The 19879-nt window shown below is 45.5% G+C and overlaps 1 protein-coding gene across 7 annotated transcripts; it reads right to left on the reverse strand.

The window, feature by feature from the left end:
- Positions 1-143: 143 nt before the first annotated feature.
- sh3bp2 (SH3-domain binding protein 2) lies at positions 144-13701 on the reverse strand. 7 transcript variants are annotated; one of them, XM_052051902.1, is made up of 13 exons: positions 13573-13701; positions 4371-4510; positions 3450-3552; positions 3223-3340; positions 3036-3103; positions 2838-2923; positions 2679-2768; positions 1833-2502; positions 1572-1695; positions 1354-1409; positions 1076-1151; positions 648-707; positions 144-564 (listed from the first exon to the last, which is right to left on the reverse strand). In XM_052051902.1, exons 2-13 carry the CDS (start codon positions 4504-4506, stop codon positions 439-441), a joined length of 1713 nt encoding a protein of 570 aa, XP_051907862.1. In that variant the 5' UTR covers positions 4507-4510; positions 13573-13701; the 3' UTR covers positions 144-438. The 7 variants fall into 7 exon arrangements, with proteins under 7 accessions (XP_051907862.1, XP_051907861.1, XP_051907860.1 ...); XM_052051901.1 differs by lacking the exon at positions 13573-13701 and adding an exon at positions 10338-10529; XM_052051900.1 differs by lacking the exon at positions 13573-13701 and adding an exon at positions 7021-7883 and having other exon boundaries at positions 2688-2768.
- Between the last annotated feature and the right edge of the window lie 6178 nt (positions 13702-19879).

The raw sequence follows: 19879 nt of genomic DNA on the forward strand, positions 1-19879 counted from the left end.
CATCATCCGATTGGCGTGGTGGCACACATCCAACCTTGTTTGGATGAACACTCATACTCGTCTAATAATAGTTTTAATACTTATAATAATATAACATAACAAATATGAATCACTCGATGAATACATGGCAGTTTTTTTAAGGCTATAATTTTGACTTTATTTCAACAACTTCTTTACAAAAGAAAAGACGACATCAGGCCCAGTTTTATTTAAAATTTCTTACGTTGTAGAAAATGACATTCCTATTTACATTTGCATGTACTGGACAGTAAATATAAATATAGAGTGAGGACCAGCCAGTTGTGTGACCCCCAACTGAGGAGAGTGATATTTAGCTCTCGATGGCAACGATTCGATTCTGAACTGAAGGCAGGTTTGTGTCCTTGCTATGGTCGACATTTTAACGTTGCAAGCTCTCCCTTTTGCTTCAAGTGATGCTTATTTGGAGTAAGGCTTCTGCAGGCAAAGGGAGCCCTGGTGAGGAAGAGGATGGCTGTAGTAGTGTTCGATCAGGGTTGAAAGAGTGGGGAAGGTCACGTCGCAGTCCAGAAACACCTGGTCGGCCTGCGTTTCACACAGTGGGAACTTTCAGTGTGGAATTTCAAATGTCATATACTGATGTCATGGTCAAATATGAACATGTCTACCTCTTCAAACAACCGGTAGTTTCTGGCTTTGCCTATGCTGATATCCCATACCACCAGCACCTGAACACATTGATGTTAGGGTGTTACCATGGTTGCGCAATCAAATCAAAGCATCAACTGTTGACAATTGGCCATAATATTTATCCATCCATCCATGATCCACTTTCGTCCCCACAAGGGTCGCGGGGTGTACTGAAACCTAGCCCGGTTTTCTTTGGGCAGTAGGTGGGGCGCACCCTGAATGGTTGCCACACATAGATGAACAACCATGCACGCTCACACTCACTGAGGGCCAATTTAGAGTGTTCAATCATTGCGCAATGCATATTTTTGGAATATGGGGGGGTGGGGGGGGGTGGACCCCAAGTACCCGGAGAAAACTGGGCACGGGGAGAACATGCAAACTTTTTTTTTTTTTTTTTTTTTACCTTGGAGGTTTTGGTTCCAGAGTTCCTGATGCCATAAAGACCATCTTGCAGCACGACGGAGCTCTCCTTAAATAATCTATAGGAGCAAATGTCACCAGGTTTTAGCAGTGGAAGCAATAAAGCGTGAAGAAATACAGTCTTGCAAAGTTTACATTGCGTTGCGTTTACATTCATGTAGGAATCAAAGGCTGGTCCACAAAATGAAAAGATATAAGACTGTTAAATCGATATTACAATGCGTCTAAGTCTGAGTATCGTTCAAAATATCAGTGTCATACTTCTCTACAAAGCTGGTTTCCGTCGAGTCAATGAAAACAGATTTTGGCAGATATATCTGCAAAGAAAATGAATTTGTTAAATATATTTGAAATGAGCTCCTCATTACTTGGTGTGAAATAGTAATCAAGTGTTGCCAACAGGGTATTGTGTTCATGCTCACGGTAATTCAAGTGTCATGATTGGAAATAAATCAGAACTCGTTTGCAATCTTTCTTACATCATCGTAGTCCTCATCGGAAGCGTCGCCTTCAGTGCACTTGCTCAAGTCTCGTTTCTTCTTCAACGCCGTAGCAGTCTTGTCTCCCGATAAACGGAAACTTTGACCTTCTGGGGCTGCTCTTCTGGTGGGAAGACACATTTCAAATAGCAGGACTGCTATCGCCAAAAATACATTCTAATCGAAACAAGACGGCAAAGCATCACTTTTATAAGAATATTCCCGAATTATTGCCAGAATGTGTATGCGAGTGAAACTTACTGGAGGGGCGTGCCCGGCTGCCTGGGCTTGGTCAAAGGCAGTGGAGGTTTGACTGGGGGAGGTGTTGGACACTGGTTGCGCGATCCAGTTTGAAGAAGCGGAGATCGAGGTGGGTGGCAGGGTACCGGTGGGTAGCCGCAGGGTGCCTGAGTCATTCGAGGTTTCGGGGGCGGGCCTTGAAAATTCACAGCGTTGGTCACTGGTCGGCTTGGCTTGGTGAGGTGGTTGCTGCCAGGAACCGGGAGACTTCCGGCATCACGAGAGCAATGATCGAAATCGCTAATGAGCATCCTGTTTTCCAGTTGGTCGCAGATGGGCAAATTGGTGGGGGATTGGAGCGAACCAGCGGAGGAAGGCCTCTGGGGTCTCCTGTCAGGCCCCGGCCCAACCGCAGACTGCACCCTACTTTTAAGGGGCCGCTGTGAATTGGGTGGAGGAAGCGGTGGAGGGATAAGAGAAGAGCGATTGTGCAGCTTGTTTGGGTCCTTAAGAATGGGAGTCGCCATCGAGGTCGGTGTCTTTTTGAGGTTTGCGCTACTTTGGCATCTGTTGTGGGATGGGACTGGAGGTGGGAGGTCCTTGTGAACGTCTAAACAGGATCCTCGATCCCGCCTAGGAATCATCGGAACGGGAGGAGGCGGGTAAGAAGGCGGAGGCCCGGTGGGTCGACCTGTGGAAGCAGAACCAACATTTTCAAGCAGCTATTTTCGTTCTTTAAGGACCTGTTACTGTCAAATGGCAAAGTCGAGAGACGGTTCAATTTAGCGTGATGATGAACTTTAAATTTTGCTTTTACAATTGCATGTGGACCCCAACGTGGACATGCGTGTTTGGAGTTGTGCTTACTTGGTTTACTTTTACATGCCGGGAAACTGTCAGCGTCTGGCTTCAGATAGTCTGCCTCAGCGTCGTCCTCATCATCATCCTCACCATATTCTACTTGCAGGAGGGTTGAGGAGCTCAGCGGCAAATTCATCCGAAATCAATTTCCTCCGCACGGCTTACCAGCGTCTTCATTATTGATTGGGTGTTTGATATCCAAAGGCCTCTCGATGGTCCCGTAGAAACTGTCTGCATCCGAATCGGAGTCACTGCGGCGACAACGACAATGCTCTCACTCAATTATTCGATGCAAAAAAGCAAACGAAACAACGATCCCCGGCTCTGTCTTGGAGAATCGGAATGGGTATATAATCGGGTCACCTCGGAATCTGGGACTCTTTTCTGTCATTATAATGATCAATCTCCCGTCGCAAGGATCGCATCCATCTCTGCATCACAGCATAAAATATATATATTTGCAGTCTGAGTGTTGACCTCGTTCATCGCAACATCACAACTATTCATGCGGCGTTACAAAGCGACAACGTGTGGGTGTGATTGTTCCTACCCGCCTCTCGTCTTCACTCGCTGCAGAGAAAAACCACGTCCTGTGTTTTTTACTGAAGTGGATCATCTTAAATGGAAAAACATTGTTAGACGTCGTCTCCTCTGCCGCTCTCATCACTCTGTGGGCGGAGATAAACATAGCGTCGCACGAAATGTATTTTTTAAAAAACTCGGATAGAAATTTGAGCAGCTCTCGATCAGAATTTAAAAAAAAACACAACTGCTGACCTGTTGTAACCATTAAGAGAGAATGCTCCTTGTGGTGCAGGAGACGTACTACTTTTAAAGTAGTACACGCAGCCCTTGTGGATGATGATGTACCTCAACGGCCCTGAAAAGAAAAGCAAAAAGTACTGTCATCACTCACTGGTCACATAAGGTACACAAGTAGAAATTTGAGGTAGATATTAGCACAGTTGGCAATCTCTTTGTGTAATTCCAACACAAAATCATAATGTTATTGGAACTCTCTCAGAACGTTTGATATTACAGATCGTTGTTGCAATCAAGGCGGACTTCAATTGCCCACTAAATCATCCGCAAGGGGAGATCTTGCAGTTTACCTGCCAATGGCATGAACGGACCCCAGTGAGTCTATTTCTGGTATCGCAATGTCATGTTACGGCATACTGCGCTCCGACGGCCCAGATTTTGATGCAAATGACGGATGCTGTTACGACTGGACCGGAAATGACATCCCACAACGACAAATGCCCCGTTACGCCCAACGATACCTGTGCAAAGTTAGAGCAAAATACCTAAAGAAAGAAAACTCCGCCCATGCCTGCAGTTAGGCCCTTGCACTGGGAATGAAAATAGTGTCCTTTGACGCTGCTAACGCACCACCGATTTGTGATACCGCCAAGGGCTAACCATGCCCCATGGGGGTCTACTTCCGTTGATGGAGGAAATGCTGCCACATCTTGATTTTCATGCCCAACGCTTGGGAAATTGATGGATGGAGAGTAGCGACTCCCGCTTCTTAAAAAGGAGTGGTTCTGGTTGCTAGGTTACAAAGGCAAGGAACACAGATCTGTTCTTGTTTTTGGTCAATCGGAGAGTAAATTGGTGATTTGACTCGTTTTGACTCCTGGCGCTTCAAGCGCAACATCTCCACACGTCTATCTCGAAATTAGATGATTGACTCACATCTCAAGAGACTCAATTGGCTGGCTCCCTTCTTGTGGAGGTATCCTGCGATGGAAACTCCTCCGGGCATAGTGAGGAGGTTCTGTGCGCCAATGGCTCGCATCGGCACTGGCCAACACACCTCCAGAGATGACATGGTTCTGCATGAAAAGGAAAGGGAAGTCGAGGATGAATGCCAGTGAAAGGGAACCACAGGTTAGGAAGTGAAAGGAGGACACAAAGACAAATCGTAGTGAGCAATGGAATATTTAAAGTAGTTTCGCAGCCGGTAAGCGCATCCCTCGGCTCAAAAAGAAATGAAATGGTGGAGCGTCAGTTCCTGCTCTGGGGAATATGTGCTCTGGCAAAAGTGGTCAGTAGATGGCAACGTTGGGCTCACTCCCGGAGCAAACAAAATCAGTTCCGTGCAAAACAAGTGGAACCCGACATCACCACGTGTGACACAAACGCAATGTACTATTTTTGGTGAGTCAAACGGAGAAAAGAAAAAGTGGATGGAGTAAATTCCTCCCTTGCTGCAATAACCATGACATCATTAAGCTTCTTTCAATTCAAGTCACGGACATAAAATGTCGGCTTCCGTATATCTGATCGGCGCTACCTTCTTGCCGCCGTATGAATGCCACGTGCAACGATATCAGACCTTCCTTTGCACCACGTGAGAAGCTACGACCCGTTCTGTTTGCCGCCTACCTCAAGTCGACTTTTGTTTTGATGCTCTTCACCGCATCGCCGTCTTTTTGGACAGTAGAGGCGACCGCCTGTACGCCAACGCTGGGCAGCAGTTTGACGGCAGGACCTTTGAATGGATCCCGATGAAATTCACTCGGTTGGTTTTCCTCTTCCTGTCTTGAGGTTGACATAGTTCAATTTCTCCTCTACTGGAAAACTTTTCTCACGCGTGCCCTCCCTCACACACCTTAAGCGAGATAGTGCCTTGGCTTCAACACGCCAACCAGTCAGTGTGTGTGCAATTGTGTGTGTGTGAGTCTGGCGAGTGCCTTCGTGTTTAAAATAAACACCGCAAGTCCAACCCTTCATCCTCAAAGGAGTTTACGGGTAACTTCCAGTTTATCAGCAGACCCCGGAGGCTAAATGGCGGATGATGATTTGTGGCCTAAGAATGACGCCATCTCCTCCCTGTCGCTGACACCGAACAGAACTTTACAATAAATATTTCAAACCATCCCATGTGACATCATGTGAGGCGTTAGCAAATATGAGGGATGAAAATCATCATTGCGTTTTGCTTTTTTTTTTTTTTTGTGATACCACTATAGAAGGCTTGTGTGGAACGCTGACAACTTTTGGCGCTAAAAGTGAAACACTGAGTCAAGCCTCAGGAATGATAGGCACGGCAGCTGAAAAGGAATGCAGATAAAAGATGAAAAAAAAAGCCGATCCATCATTAGGGTGGAGCGACTGGAAGCAAACAGACAGAAGATATGTGTGATTTGCTTCTGGTGCGGCGGCCCGGTAGTCCAGTGGTTAGCACGTGGGCTTCACAGTGCAGAGGTACCGGGTTCGATTCCAGCTCCGGCCTCCCTGTGTGGAGTTTGCATGTTCTCCCCGGGCCTGCGTGGGTTTTCTCCGGGTGCTCCGGTTTCCTCCCACATTCCAAAAACATGCGTGGCAGGCTGATTGAACACTTTAAATTGTCCCTAGGTGTGAGTGCGAATGGTTGTTCGTTTCTGTGTGCCCTGCGATTGGCTGGCGACCGATTCAGGGTGTCCCCCGCCTACTGCCCAAAGACAGCTGGGATAGGCTCCAGCACGCCCTGCGACCCTAGTGAGGATCAAGCGGCTCGGAAGATGAATGAATGAATGCTTCTGGTGCGAACTGCTCATCTACACAGTTGAGTCCTCTCCTGACAAATTTGGTTGCATTTCATTGAATCACAATGCAACCTCCATTTTGAGAAATGAAGGCATAATTTTCTTTTTGTTGTTTTTTGCCCAATGCATTCTGAGGTGACAGACGAGGTCACTTCCTCTGCTCAGAGGATGTGGTGCATTAATAATCAGCATAATGCTTTCGATAAGACCATTTTAGATTATTCACAGGCAAAAAAAAAAAAAAAGGAATCTGGACACTCAAGTCAGGTTGCCAAGTCGAATGCCTTATTTTCAAACATGCATTTTGATGTATACGTATTACATAATGCTAAAAGGAAGCACAAATCCTCAAGTTGTCTTATAAACATTTATCAGAAAAAGCAGAACGCATAATCCGGTCATCAACTGCCGCCACACCAAAAAGTGAAACTAATACATATCGAAGCAAATTCTGAGGGTCAAGAGAACGAGCACGAGGCCGGAAGACAAATAAGATCCCACGCCCATACTCCCCCCGCTGACAGAGGGTCGAATCTAAAACACTTCCTGGAAATGGCCCATTTTCTCACACAAACCATTAGCCTAGCAACAACCGACTTGGCGTGGAGTCTTATCTCAAACAGATAACGGTATCAGGAGGAAATAAGCAGCATCTGACTGAAACACCTTCAGTGGTCACAGAAACTGACATCGGTGAAGATAGATGCCACAAAAACGACACCCATTTCAAAAAAACTTCCTATGGTATATTGTACACAACTTTTGTGCGTATATGCCTTGTATATACACTCTAGTAAAGAAAGGTCCCCACTTACATGACATCCCGCTGTTCTGGAAAACACATCCTGGGGCTGGACTTGGAGCTCCACAGAGCGGACTTCCTCATAGATGGAACATACATGCCGGTGGTAGCAAATCCCAGTGCAGCATGATTTGTTTTGTTTTTTTTTACCTCACAAAGTTTGGTGGTGGTCGAATATCTCGTGGAAAATAGCAAGAGTTGGGGGGGGCGTCCGTTTTGAGAGAAGAGACAGAAAAAGTAGACCAGGTTGCCAATGGTGGACGTACAGAAGGTCAAAGTAGGAAGAACAATCAGTTGTGTCTTCTTTTAATTCTGCGGAGTGGGTTTGAAGTCTTCATAGTCTGTCCCTCACTTCCTGCAGTGGTTTCGTTGTGATTGGTTGGCTGCACGAAGCGTTTTCCTTCCTGCCTTGTGTCAGCCGCAATGCGATTGGTTCACGGAAAGAACCCGCACCTCTGCACAAACATGCTCTTCGTGTGCACACAAAGGAACTGAAAAAAGATGGGGGCCGGGGGGGGGGGGGGGACTTTCCATCCTTGGCAGTCCATAAAACGGTCGACAATGAAAATGGCTGCTCCTTTCAGGTAACTGGCCATAGAAGTATAGTGTGGGGCCAGAGTACACGTGTGCCACGAGTGACCTTTGACCCCGTCAAAGCCTTTCATGGTGGTTCTGTTTTGGATTTCCCGATCATACAAGAACATATTTTCCCTCAGTGAAGCTTTTTCACATCTCACAACATTCAGTCTGATGTGAGTTTTGTACTCACCAACATCCTCCCCGACGCTGCCAATTTTAAAATATAGTTAACAAGAGAAAAGAGGCCGAAGGAAGCGGGCATGAATGACAAGACCTGTGTTAAGACTCAGCAAAGTACAAACGGAGTTGATAAAGGGGGAGGTTAATCCCCAGATTTTCTTGAAAATAATATGTTTCCACTATTTGTGGAGTTCAGCAGCAAAATCCAACCGCTTTTAGCCTTCTCAGGGGGCGGCCATTTTGCCACTTGCTGTCGACTGAAAATAACATTGCAGGCGCTCAGGGCTCAGGTAACGACCAATCACGGCTCACCTGAAGTCTGAAGTTGGGAAATACTTTTGTTTGGAGGAAGTCTAAGTGAAATAGAACAATTGAACAAAAGAAAATAAGAACAAAATAGTGGAAACAAATTCAATATTATGGGCAGTAACATGGCTCAAAACGGTGCACGTAAATTGAAGACTCTAAATTGTTCATAGATGTGAATGAGAGTATGACTGGTCGCTTTTCTATACGGTAGATGTACAGTATGTGTCCTGCTAGTGACCAGTCCTTAGCCATCATACTTTGGCTGAAAAACAGCACCGGACTGGTTGCCAGTCAATCACAGGGTACACACCATTGTGTTCATCGCGGCTTCTGTAAACGAATCATTCACACTGTCACTGCGTGGGAACTGAACCCACACCACCTGCACGGAAGTCAGGCGAGTGACACAATAGACCGCAAATGACACATTTAGTATAAAACATGGTTCATTAAAAATAAATAGAAAATATACAAGTGCTGAATAAGGCCAGCTTTATGGAAATATTTTCTTTTTAACAAATAAACACCCATAAAAACTAATTGCACGGAACGACAGTCGGGATTACAATAAAGATACGAAATACGGTCGATAATAGTAGATATTAATACACATAGCAGCGGATACACTGACATGTGCGTCTCCGACATTCGAGAGTGACAATGCTTCCTGTTACAGTAAGTGACACATCCACTTTAGTCTGAAACCGCAAGACGTTTTGTCTGCCGGCTAGCAACACGGCAGCACGGGCAGACGGCGTCACCGGCATCGATTTTAACTGAAATGCCTTCCGTGTCAACCTGCTTTCAAAATGACGACTTTATTTAATTTTTTTTTTTCAGTTCGTGACTTTAAGTTCCGTTGAAAGTAGACAGTCGCCATAAGTTGTCAGAAGTGACTTTCTTTCTTCGTGTGGCACCTAATAACCACCAGAACCTCTTTTCAATGCTGCCAATTGTGACGCTCATAAACCGCAGCGCTTGCCTTCGTTCATTCCATCCGTAGACTTACGTGACAAAGCATAACGGTGTTCATGCCACATATTACTATTATCACTATGATGATGATTCTTAATATTTCAGAAAGAACTATTGGAAAAGCTACATTAAAACAAACTGGGCAGGATGTTGCAAACGGAGCTGAAGAGATGAGTCTGGATATCCGGTCTTTGACATTTCCGCCGTTAACCAAGCACGTGCTAAATGGATGATAGCTCTGGTGAGAATGTGGGCCACCATCCGGGAATTGTTGTTTGCTTCTCTCTACCACTGTCCCACAAAAGACATTTTTCTGTCAACAGTGTCATCAGTAAACCCGTTTGCACCAATTCACTGTCTGCTTTTATTTGTCTTGACTTAGAATGTAACAAAATGCAGAGAAAAACTCAGCTGAAGGTCCCTGAGATAGATTCGGAGTAACTCATCTGTGCACTCGACTGGGTGGCCCGTTTCAGATGATGTCTCATATGAAGACACCCGGTGTGGCAACCCCCGGTTTAGCCGATGTGGTCACACATCTGTCTCGTCTAAGATTGTGAAAACACATTTCAGGCTAATTTCCCTCTCGGTGTGTATGTGTATGTGCGGCTGAGTTTGGATATACTGTACAGCTTGGTGCTTTCATTTTCGGGCTAACTGCAAAAGGGTGAATGACAATCACGTGGAAGCCGAGAGGTAAGCAGAGCTGCATTGAGTTTTGTTTGATGCAAAGATGATCAGCGTCGGGTCGCATCTTTAGCGTTTGAGAAGCTGTCATTGCTCAGTGAAGTTGTCGAGAAGAAAACAATTGCAAGGCTAAACACCGGAAGACATTGTTCGCAAGAAAAGGGGACACGGGCAAACAATGAGGAGCAAAACAGTAAAAAAATAAAATAAAATAATAATAATAAACATAAAATAAAGGCATGTTGAGCTTTATTCAATTTTATTTCATTAAGCGGTTGCACAAAATAAAATCATCAGCATCCAGATACACTTGATAAATAATATGCATGCAAATCCAGACGATTCCATTAAGTGCAGCCACTTGACAAAATAAAATTTAGTTGATTCAACGCCCCCCCCCCCCCAAAAAAATGAATTGCATTCATAACATTTTGATGATTATTCGGACCCTGCAAAGAGCTTACCCCAACATTTATCGAAGGAGCAAAAGAACCCGAAGAAAGGTCCATTGACGCACAAACCGCTCAATAGCAAATGCAAAACGAACGTATAAAAATCCTTATTGCGCTCAACCGGTCTGCAATTTGGGAGGAAACTCACCCATCGAGTGTGGCGTCAGTCGAGCGGCATTGCAGCTTTCGGTCCCGCAGTCCAGATCACTTTCCTGACGCGGCTTTTCGAAGCTTCTGTGCACGGCGTTATTAGGGCATTTGCCTCCATTCCGCCCAGGCAAAAAGAACGACGCTTTTCATTTCAATGCTTCAAAACAATGACAGCAGCAAAAAAAAAAAAAAAAAGAAAAATCCCGAGTTGCAAGGGTGCTGCTGCTTTGACAGCAGCCCGGACTCTGAATTTGCTTCCTCTGTCGAGAAAACTCCCTCAAACATCTGGTCAGTCATTATGTCAGAAACACCCACCCGAGGAGCCTCAAGTTGAATCACACCGGATCTCAAATTTAAACAGTGGATATAAATGGATTAGGTTGCGATGACATTTCTAGTCCCAAATTGGGGGACAGACGACTTTTACTTATTCTATCAGAGGGTGAAAAAAAATCTTTGAGAACCAATGCAAAATTGTCTCCTTCATGTACATAAAATTGTCATGACGTTATTTACAGCTTACCCCCCCCCCCCCACCCATCATGACCATTTTTATTTTTTTTTAATGAAGCACTTCAAAAACGGATCAAATTGAACATTTCAATTCACTTGAAGCCCACTTGAGGTGGCTTGGGCATCTGATTCGGATGCCTCCTGAGCGCCTCCCCGGTGAGGTGTTCCGGGCATGTCCCACCGGGAGGAGACCTCGAGGAAGACCCAGGACACGCTGGAGAGACTATGTCACCCAGCTTGCCTGGGAACGACTCGGGATCCCCCGGGGAGAGCTGGAAGAAGTAGCTAGGGAGAGGGAAGTCTGGGCTTCCCTGCTAAAGCTGTTGCCCACGCGACCCGGCCCCGGATAAGCGGTAGATGATGGATGGATGGATGGATGGATGGATGGATGGATGGATGGATGGATGGATGGATGGATGGATGAATTCACTTGAGGCTAATCCAAAGTAGGGGCAACCTCAATTTCAACGATTCATCTGCATTTTTACGCAATGTATGCAAATATTTCTCCAACTCCCTCCACAACTGCAACTGCAAATGATTCTTTCACACATGGGTTGTTTTTCCTTAGTAGCGTCTCGTTGAAAGTTGCAAAGACTGAAATAGAAACTAGAGTCAGTGAAAACTAACATTTGGGTAAACGCAAAAGCATGTGGCGACGCCACCGGGGTTTTTAAAACTGAATTCAAGATGACGGGCACAGAAAGAAGAAAAGGTGAACGTGACCGGCGGTCCGCAGCTTTATAGAGGCTGAAAATGAAACCTTAACCAAACACAGAATGAAAATCAACACTTTAGGCGGAACTCAATGGGAGGCTTTCAGGCATGATAGAAATTCAGGCAGCTGGAGATAAAACAAATAAGATTGTGGTTTTGGAAGAGGAACTGAGGGCACACGCCCCCCCCCCCCCCCCTTGGCCGTTTCTTTTCCTGTACTCTACTTTGGCACGATTAACCCTTTACCGTTTTCCACTCTGGCCTGCACTCACACATCGAACAGACGACACTTATTTGTGCCTTTGCATTTTTTTTGTGAGGGGGGGGGGGTCATATTCTTGCTCTATTGTGCATAGGCAGCGTAACCAACAATCTTGTTTTTCATGTTGGGTCAAGTTTAGTGGAGCGTGTTTTGAAATTTGGCAGAGCTCGCTATGCCATGCTGGCCTCCGAGCGGACGTAGGGGCGTTTTCTTTGAATTGCAATTTGGTGGCAGAAAGTTGACTCCGTTTTTTAGAGCGGCTAAAAGCAGATCTAAGTTGTGGCGCCGGCGGTGTCATGCAATTTTGCTGGATGGTATTTCCGCCATCAATATGACAACAATGTGCGTCGAGCCCTTTAAGTCATTGTCAAAATCAATTTATTGAATACATTGTTATGCTTATTAGCATTCATTCATTCATTCATTCATCTTCCGAGCCGCTTGATCCTCACTAGGGTCGCAGGGGGTGCTGGAGCCTATCCCAGCTGTCTTCGGGCAGTGGGCGGGGGATTTCCTGAATCGGTTGCCAGCCAATCGCAGGGCACACAGAGACGAACAACCATTCGCACTCACACTCACACCTAGGGACAATTTAGAGTGTTCAATCAGCCTGCCACGCATGTTTTTGGAATGTGGGAGGAAACCGGAGCACCCGGAGAAAACCCACGCAGGCCCGGGGAGAACATGCAAACTCCACACAGGGAGGCCGGAGCTGGAATCGAACCCGGCACGTCTGCACTGTGAAGCCGACGTGCTAACCACTGGACTACCGGGCCGCCGCTTATTAGCATCTTTATTATATTTTATAATCACCCCCCCCCCCCTGGCTGTTATATACTGCCATGGGTGGAAGAAGCGTCTACAAGAGCCCGCTACAGAGAATAAAATCGTACCTGAGTCCAGGATTTACTCAAAGCAGCGGATTCTGCTCTTTGGCCTTTAATATTGTCAATGCTCGGTTTGCAACTTCTGCATTTAAACGCAAAATGAAGTTGAACATTTTATTTGGGTTTGGTGAGGGGAAAAAACAAATGTGTATGTTTTTGTTTCTGGTGAGGGGGATATTGCTGTTTCCTGACAGAAACGTTGACGCGTCGGTTCTCAACCCACGCTTCTCGCACTCTCACAGAGAACAACACGCTGCACCATTTTTAGCAGTGGCAGGAAACCTGTCAAACCACAACAGCGACAATGAGCGGACTCTCTGACTCATGCCTTCCTTGTCTGTTGGGTTTGTTTGTTTTTTTTCTTTGCTGCATTCAAAGACCCCCCTCTACCATTCATTTTCCTTATTCAATTAAGATAATTGTTATGACCGCATGCATAATCACCATATTTTGCGCATTCACTTCCTGCTTCGGCAAAGTGATGCCATTTTATCGAGATGTTGCTGACCGATATGATTCAGTAGGCGATTGGAGTCTTCCAGACTCCAATGTGGACTATGGCCTTACTGTGTGGACTTTGCATGTTCTCCCACTGCTTCCGTGGATTCCTCCCACATTCCCAAAACACGCACGCTCGCTTCATTGAAGACTGTCGTTTGCCTTTGGGTATAAATGTGAGCGTGGCTGGCGAGCAGGAAAGGGTGTAGCCGGCCTCTCAGCCAAAGTCAGCAGCTAAAAGATCCAACTTGCCTGCGACCTGTGAGGTCAAGCGGCCGTCGAACAGGGATGGATTTTTGACTATGACGTATACAACGTGGCACAGCAGCACGGAGACGACCGGTTGGCACACCCACCTCACAGTGCGGAGGTCCCGTGTTCAAATCCCCGGCTCCGGCCAACTCTTGTGGAGTTAACATCTTTTCCCTGTGCCTGGGTGGTTTTCCTCTGCGGTTTCCTCCCACATTCCAAAAACATGCACGGTAGGTTAATGGGTCATTCAAAATTGCCCTCAGATGAAAGAAAATGCAATCAATTACTTGGTGTTTCAGTCTGTGTGTGTATGTGTATAGATACATAGATAATAATAATAATAATAATACATTTTATTTATAAGCGCCTTTCAAGACACCCAAGGACACTTTACAATAACAAAAAACACAAAACAATACGATAGATAGATAGATAGATAGATAGATAGATAGATAGATAGATAGATAGATAGATAGATAGATAGATAGATAGATAGATAGATAGATAGATAGATAGATAGATAGATATTTTAAAAAAGTATAATTACGATAACCATCTGCCGATTTGCACTTGAGGGACGATGCTGCCCTCTAGCGTGTCAGTTCTGTAATCTGTACAGCGCAAACTAAGCCCAATGAAGACGGTATTTTAAAGTAAAATTTGGCGACATCTAGTGATAATGTTTCGATATTGCAGGGTGTCCACACAAAATTCCATTTAGGACAGACAGTATCTCAGTAACTGCTAAGAAATATAACCTTCGTCAGGACACTCTCAAGATATGGAGAGCTATAGTACTCATTATTCTTTGCATGTTATAAATAAAATAAAATTTTTAAAAAATCATTTATTCCTTTCCCATGTCATCGTAATTAAGGACACACACACACACACTGGAGAAAGACATACAGCATAGTATGTGGCAGTCCTGCAGCTGACTGTTCCCAGGTTCAGACATTTCGTGTGTATTTTTAGCTCTCACTCTCGGCTCACCAAAGTAAGAATCTGTGGCAGCTTGACCGGAACGTTTTTGTGCTTTTACTTTGTGTGTGTGTGTGTGTGTGTGTGTTTGTTTCAAAGAAAAGACACGCCGGCTGTCGTCAGTTATGTAACATTACAGTGTTATGAAACAAGCAATTATTGGCTACACCACAGGTGAAGAGTGGCATTTTTAAAGCAAAAGATGAGTGTGGGGTCGTGACCAATTGACAAAATCAGCAGTTTTGGGAGTAGACCAGCGGTTTAAATAAAAGTGAGTCATTGTACACATTTTTGAGAAGTGCCAGGCCACTTCATGTTGTTAAATCAGTACTGAGAGGGGTTGAAGACGGTACAAAGCCACGTAACCTGCCAGAACTTCTTACATCTTTGTCATGCTTTGTTCTCTTTTCAATTGTTGTTGTTTTTTTCTTTCAGCATGTTTAGAAAGGTTGTTGGGGGGGTCACAAAGGTGCTCTTCAGGACCCGGAGTTACCCAAAGGAAGTGGCCATATAAGGTCATTTCCTTGCCCCCCCCCCCCTTCTCTGGGAGTGTCAGCCTTGACTTTTGTGCTGATCTGTAATTACATTTGACCGATCCGATGAGAGCCACATGAGTGTTAGTTCTCAACTGGCTACTTTTGCAAAAATGTTTGCCCAATTAGAGCTGGAACATACGTGCGTAGGCATGTAATCACATGCTCTCGTATGTAAAGGAAGACCATGTTTAAAACCGTATGCTGGATAAAGTTGCAGAACATCTCCGCGTCTGGACAAAATTTGACAGATACGCACAGTGGGACGTCCATGAAGTAAAATTGCGATGAAACAATGTTTAATTTAGGACTGCGATAAAAAACTAAATCAAGAATGCTGACTGCAACAATATTTGTGAAAAACACATGGATCTACACTTATAGACAAATGGAAGTTGGATCTTCACAAATTCAAGAATAACATATTGTTTTTGCTCTCATCATGTCTGCTGATTTGACTGATTCCACTCGGTTGGATTGTGGTCGGTGACTTGACTTTATTATTATTATTATTTTTTCTTCTGAGCTTGGATGATCTGTTCATGAAACGGTATAAGCATCTCAAACCACGGGACAGTACGCTGACCATTCGGGGTAAGTCCCCAAGTGTCATGGTGGTTTCCGGTTATTTCCCAGAACAGCTCCACAAAGCAAACGGCTCGAATGAGATCAGGATTGTGTGAGTGAGGCTTTCGTTTGTGAAAACAAGCACACTTGAGACAGATTTCTGCCCAATTAAGTTAAGGGCATCGACAAAAAGTAAACCTACTTCAGTATAGATGACGCAGATCAGATTTAAGTATGGAGCCTACTCCATAGAGCAGGCGTGTCCAAAGTCCGGCCCGCGGGCCAAATCCGGCCCGCGGTCGAATTTCATCCGGCCCTCGGCCCCCGTCATAAAGTCAGTGCCGTCTGGCCCGCAGGTTGGGCGCAATGGAACACGTGTTGCATTGACTGAGGTCTCGTCAACTGGTGAGTGATGTTTCATAGAGTACTGCTTCCCTCTAGTGGCTAAATGAGTAATAGCATTCACTAAATGAGTAATAGCATTTAGACACTAGAGGGCATCACTCACGAGTTAACAAGACATCGCTCCGTGTTTATATTGACTGATATGTCATATTTCAAATTCCTGTTTCAAATGAACCAAAAGAAATTCTTAAGATTGTTGAATTTAAAATAAAAATGGAAATGTGAAACAGACTGGCTTACTAAAATTTGTTGAACAATATTGTTGTTCAATGTAAAGAATGTCAGCCAAGGTCGGCCCCCCCGACATTTTACCACATAAAATCTGGCCCCCTTGGCAAAAAGTTTGGACACCCCTGCCATAGAGGTTTGATTAAAAAAAATATTTAAAAAACGCTCTTCAGACCATTTTGGTCATGGTGGTCGCCAGGACCAGTGCAGGGAAACGCTGTGATAGGCTCCCACTCACCAGTGACCCTCATGAGGACAAGCTGTAAAGAAACTCGGCGAATCATTTGAATGTTGTTAGGGGAAGTCATTTGGCTTTTCTTCTCTTTCCCGTCCTCGTCGCTTCTTTCTTTTCTCGAGCGTGTAAAAGTCTGGTTAGTGTCGAACCACAACACGACCGCAGCGGCCATTCTTCCAGACGCAAATAACCCGTGCAGCCCCTCTGCAGCCACACCCTCAAATAAAAATAGTTTGGATGACACGTGGCGCCAGCCGCAATTCACTTTGCGCATTGTTTGTTCTTGATTTTACTGATTGGTGCTTTCTACCGCCTTTATTACCATTTCGTCTTACTGTTTATTGTGTATGTTAAATCGCTCCATGTACAGCACTTTGTATGCAAGCGATGGCTGTTTGAAAGTGCTCGAGAAATACTCTTGACTTGTTTTTTTTAAATATACAATGTACAGTACAAACAGCACATGACTTCTTGATTATTATTTCACATTTTAATCCGGCATTTCTTCCCCTGCAACACGGATCACTTGCACAATCAAATGACATCGGCGTTGACTCGCTGTTTGTTTTCATTGCACTCCCACTGAAAAAAAAAATATTGGCGCATGTGTGTTTTCGTCAACCTTAGTCACTACAATAACTTTACTCCGGTGAGTTTGCAGCGTCTTAGTTCTCCGTAATTGCTAAACTGTGCAAAAAAACAAATCCACATTTTCCACCCAAAAATCCTGCTGGCAAACATGCACTCGCAGCCACAGCTATGAAGAACACACCCTGGTGAGACAAACTGCATTGCCAACCAAACGCAATCGTGCCATTTTTTAAATCCATTTTGTGTTTATATTGCACTTAAGTGAACGGTGTTTGTTGTTTTTTTTTCTTCTGTATCCTTTCTACCTACATTCTTGCTGCTGGAGGCTGAAATTTCCCCAGTGTGGGACAAATAAAGGATATCTTATCTTATCTTATCTTATACAGTACTTTATCCGAAAAGAACACCGTTTGCAGATCGGATTGTCGCCGCATCGCAAACATCCCGGGATGAAGGGGGCACGTAAGGTTGCGAAGAGCCTTTGACATGCTCGCCAACGTGTGGAGGGTGTTTCACGCAAGCATCTTCCTACCGCCCCAAAGCTTTCAAAATAACGGCGCCTCCCGTCTGTACAACTTCCTCCGAGATGTCTCCTATTGCAAGTATCAAACAGGGGCAATGCTAAGAACGGGTTAGTGGACGGAGAGCGGAGGACCGATTATCAGTCCTTGGTTATTAAGTCTAGTCATGAAATGCGGGAGAACACCGTTCATCAGTTCTGATTAAAAAAAAAAAAAGAAAAATCCCCTAAAACCTTTTGTGTAATGTGTATAGTTGTGGATAAGGTCGAAACATATGCAAAAGACAATTTCGTTTTGAATGTTGGTATTGAAGGTCATGTCAACGCAATCATTTTAACGTTATTCATTCATTCATTCATTCATTCATTCATCTTCCGAGCCGCTTGATCCTCACTAGGGTCGCGGGGGGTGCTGGAGCCCATCCCAGCTGTCTCCGGGCAGTAGGCGGGGGACACCCTGAATCGGTTGCCAGCCAATCGCAGGGCACACAGAAACGAACAACCATTCGCACTCACACTCAGGGACAATTTAGAGTGTTCAATCAGCCTGCCATGCAAATTTTTGGAACGTGGGAGGAAACCGGAGCACCCGGAGAAAACCCACGCAGGCCCGGGGAGAACATGCAAACTCCACACAGGGAGGCCGGAGCTGGAATCGAACCCGGTACCTCTGCACTGTGAAGCCGACGTGCTAACCACTGGACTACCGGGCCGCCCATTTTAACGTTAATTGGAGAAAAACTATGAAGGACATGTGATCATGAAACATGCGTATTGCTTTGTTCCTTCCTGGAAACGGCAACAGTCAGGAAAAGCAGACCGTCAGCTGATTAATCACAACACAAAAGAGTCAGGCTCTATCCCTCCACCCTCAACCGCACTCCAGCGTCCACCCACCAATGGCATTACCCAAATGGGAACATGAGTGCAGCATGACAAAAGAAAAAAAAAGCAAATAATTAAAAAACATGGCACAAATGCGACTTGCAGCGGAACTTAAACAGAAAACAGCCGAGCTCGCAACCCGGAAGATGGCAAGGGGTAAACAAAAAAAACAACTACGACAGGTACGAACTGCGAACTGTCGTCCTCCCGTTCACGAAATGTCATTGTGTCGAAAATAAAACTGACGACCAGACCAATGTGACTTCATGGAAACAAGAAGTGAGACGACGTAGCCAGACCAGACTCAAGAAAAACATCACCCGCCCATCCAATCGTCACGGAAGGTTTTGAGAGGCGGTAATGATGACACTTATTGGACTGAAGTGTTGATATTTCTGTCATCAATCTTCGCTATGCCTGTGTCACTTTCTCCATGTCGCCCCAGCAGCGGGCAAAGGGGGCACCCTGAACCGGTCGCCAGCCAATCGCAGGGCACACAGAGACGAACATCCGTTCGCGCTCACACTCACACCTCGGGACAATTTCGAGTGTTCCGTAAGTCTGCCGTGCATGTTTTTGGAATGTGGGAGGAAACCGGAGTACCCGGAGAAAACCCAACGCAGGCATGGGGACAACATGGCAACTCCACACAGGAAGTCACGACCTCTGCACTGTGAGGTCGACGTGCAAACCAACCGAAGGGCGTGGCAATGTGGTTATTCTCGTCAGCTGACAGTTTACGATGAATCTGGAAATGCTCCGTTATGTGGGAGGAAACCGGAGTACCCGGAGAAAACCCAACGCAGGCATAGGGACAACATGGCAACCCCACAGAGGAACTCACGACCTCTGCACTGTGAGGTCGACGTGCAAACCCACCGAAGGGCGTGGCAATGTGGTTATTCTCGTCAGCTGACAGTTTACGATGAATCTGGAAATGCTCCGTTATGTGGGAGGAAACCGGAGTACCCGGAGAAAACCCAACGCAGGCATGGGGACAACATGGCAACTTCACACAGGAAGTCACGACCTCTGCACTGCGAGGTCGACGTGCAAACCCACCGAAGGGCGTGGCAATGTGGTTATTCTCGTCAGCTGACAGTTTACGATGAATCAGTAAATGCTCCGTTATCCGGCTAGACCCCAGTCAGACATATTTCTGTCTGTAAGGAAGTTGAATCATTGTCACAGCACTTGTTGCTGTTTTTTTAAAAAATCTACATCATGCCAGTGTATTTTCTTAGATTAATTTAATTCTCCGTATGTGTGTACGCACGTTAGCCCCCGCACCGCAAACCAAAGGAAGAGTGGGGTGGGGGGAGACAGACAAGAGGTGGACCATGGAGCGGTTAACCTCATGACATCACAGTCTCGGCTCTGATTGGCCGCTGGCAGAAGCGGAGCGATTTAAAGGCCAGAGGAGTCTGCAGTCGCATCACAGGGCATCCGGCGCGCAGCATCCCGGG

Source organism: Hippocampus zosterae, chromosome 18, assembly GCF_025434085.1.
Source record: "Hippocampus zosterae strain Florida chromosome 18, ASM2543408v3, whole genome shotgun sequence".
NCBI lineage: Eukaryota > Metazoa > Chordata > Actinopteri > Syngnathiformes > Syngnathidae > Hippocampus > Hippocampus zosterae.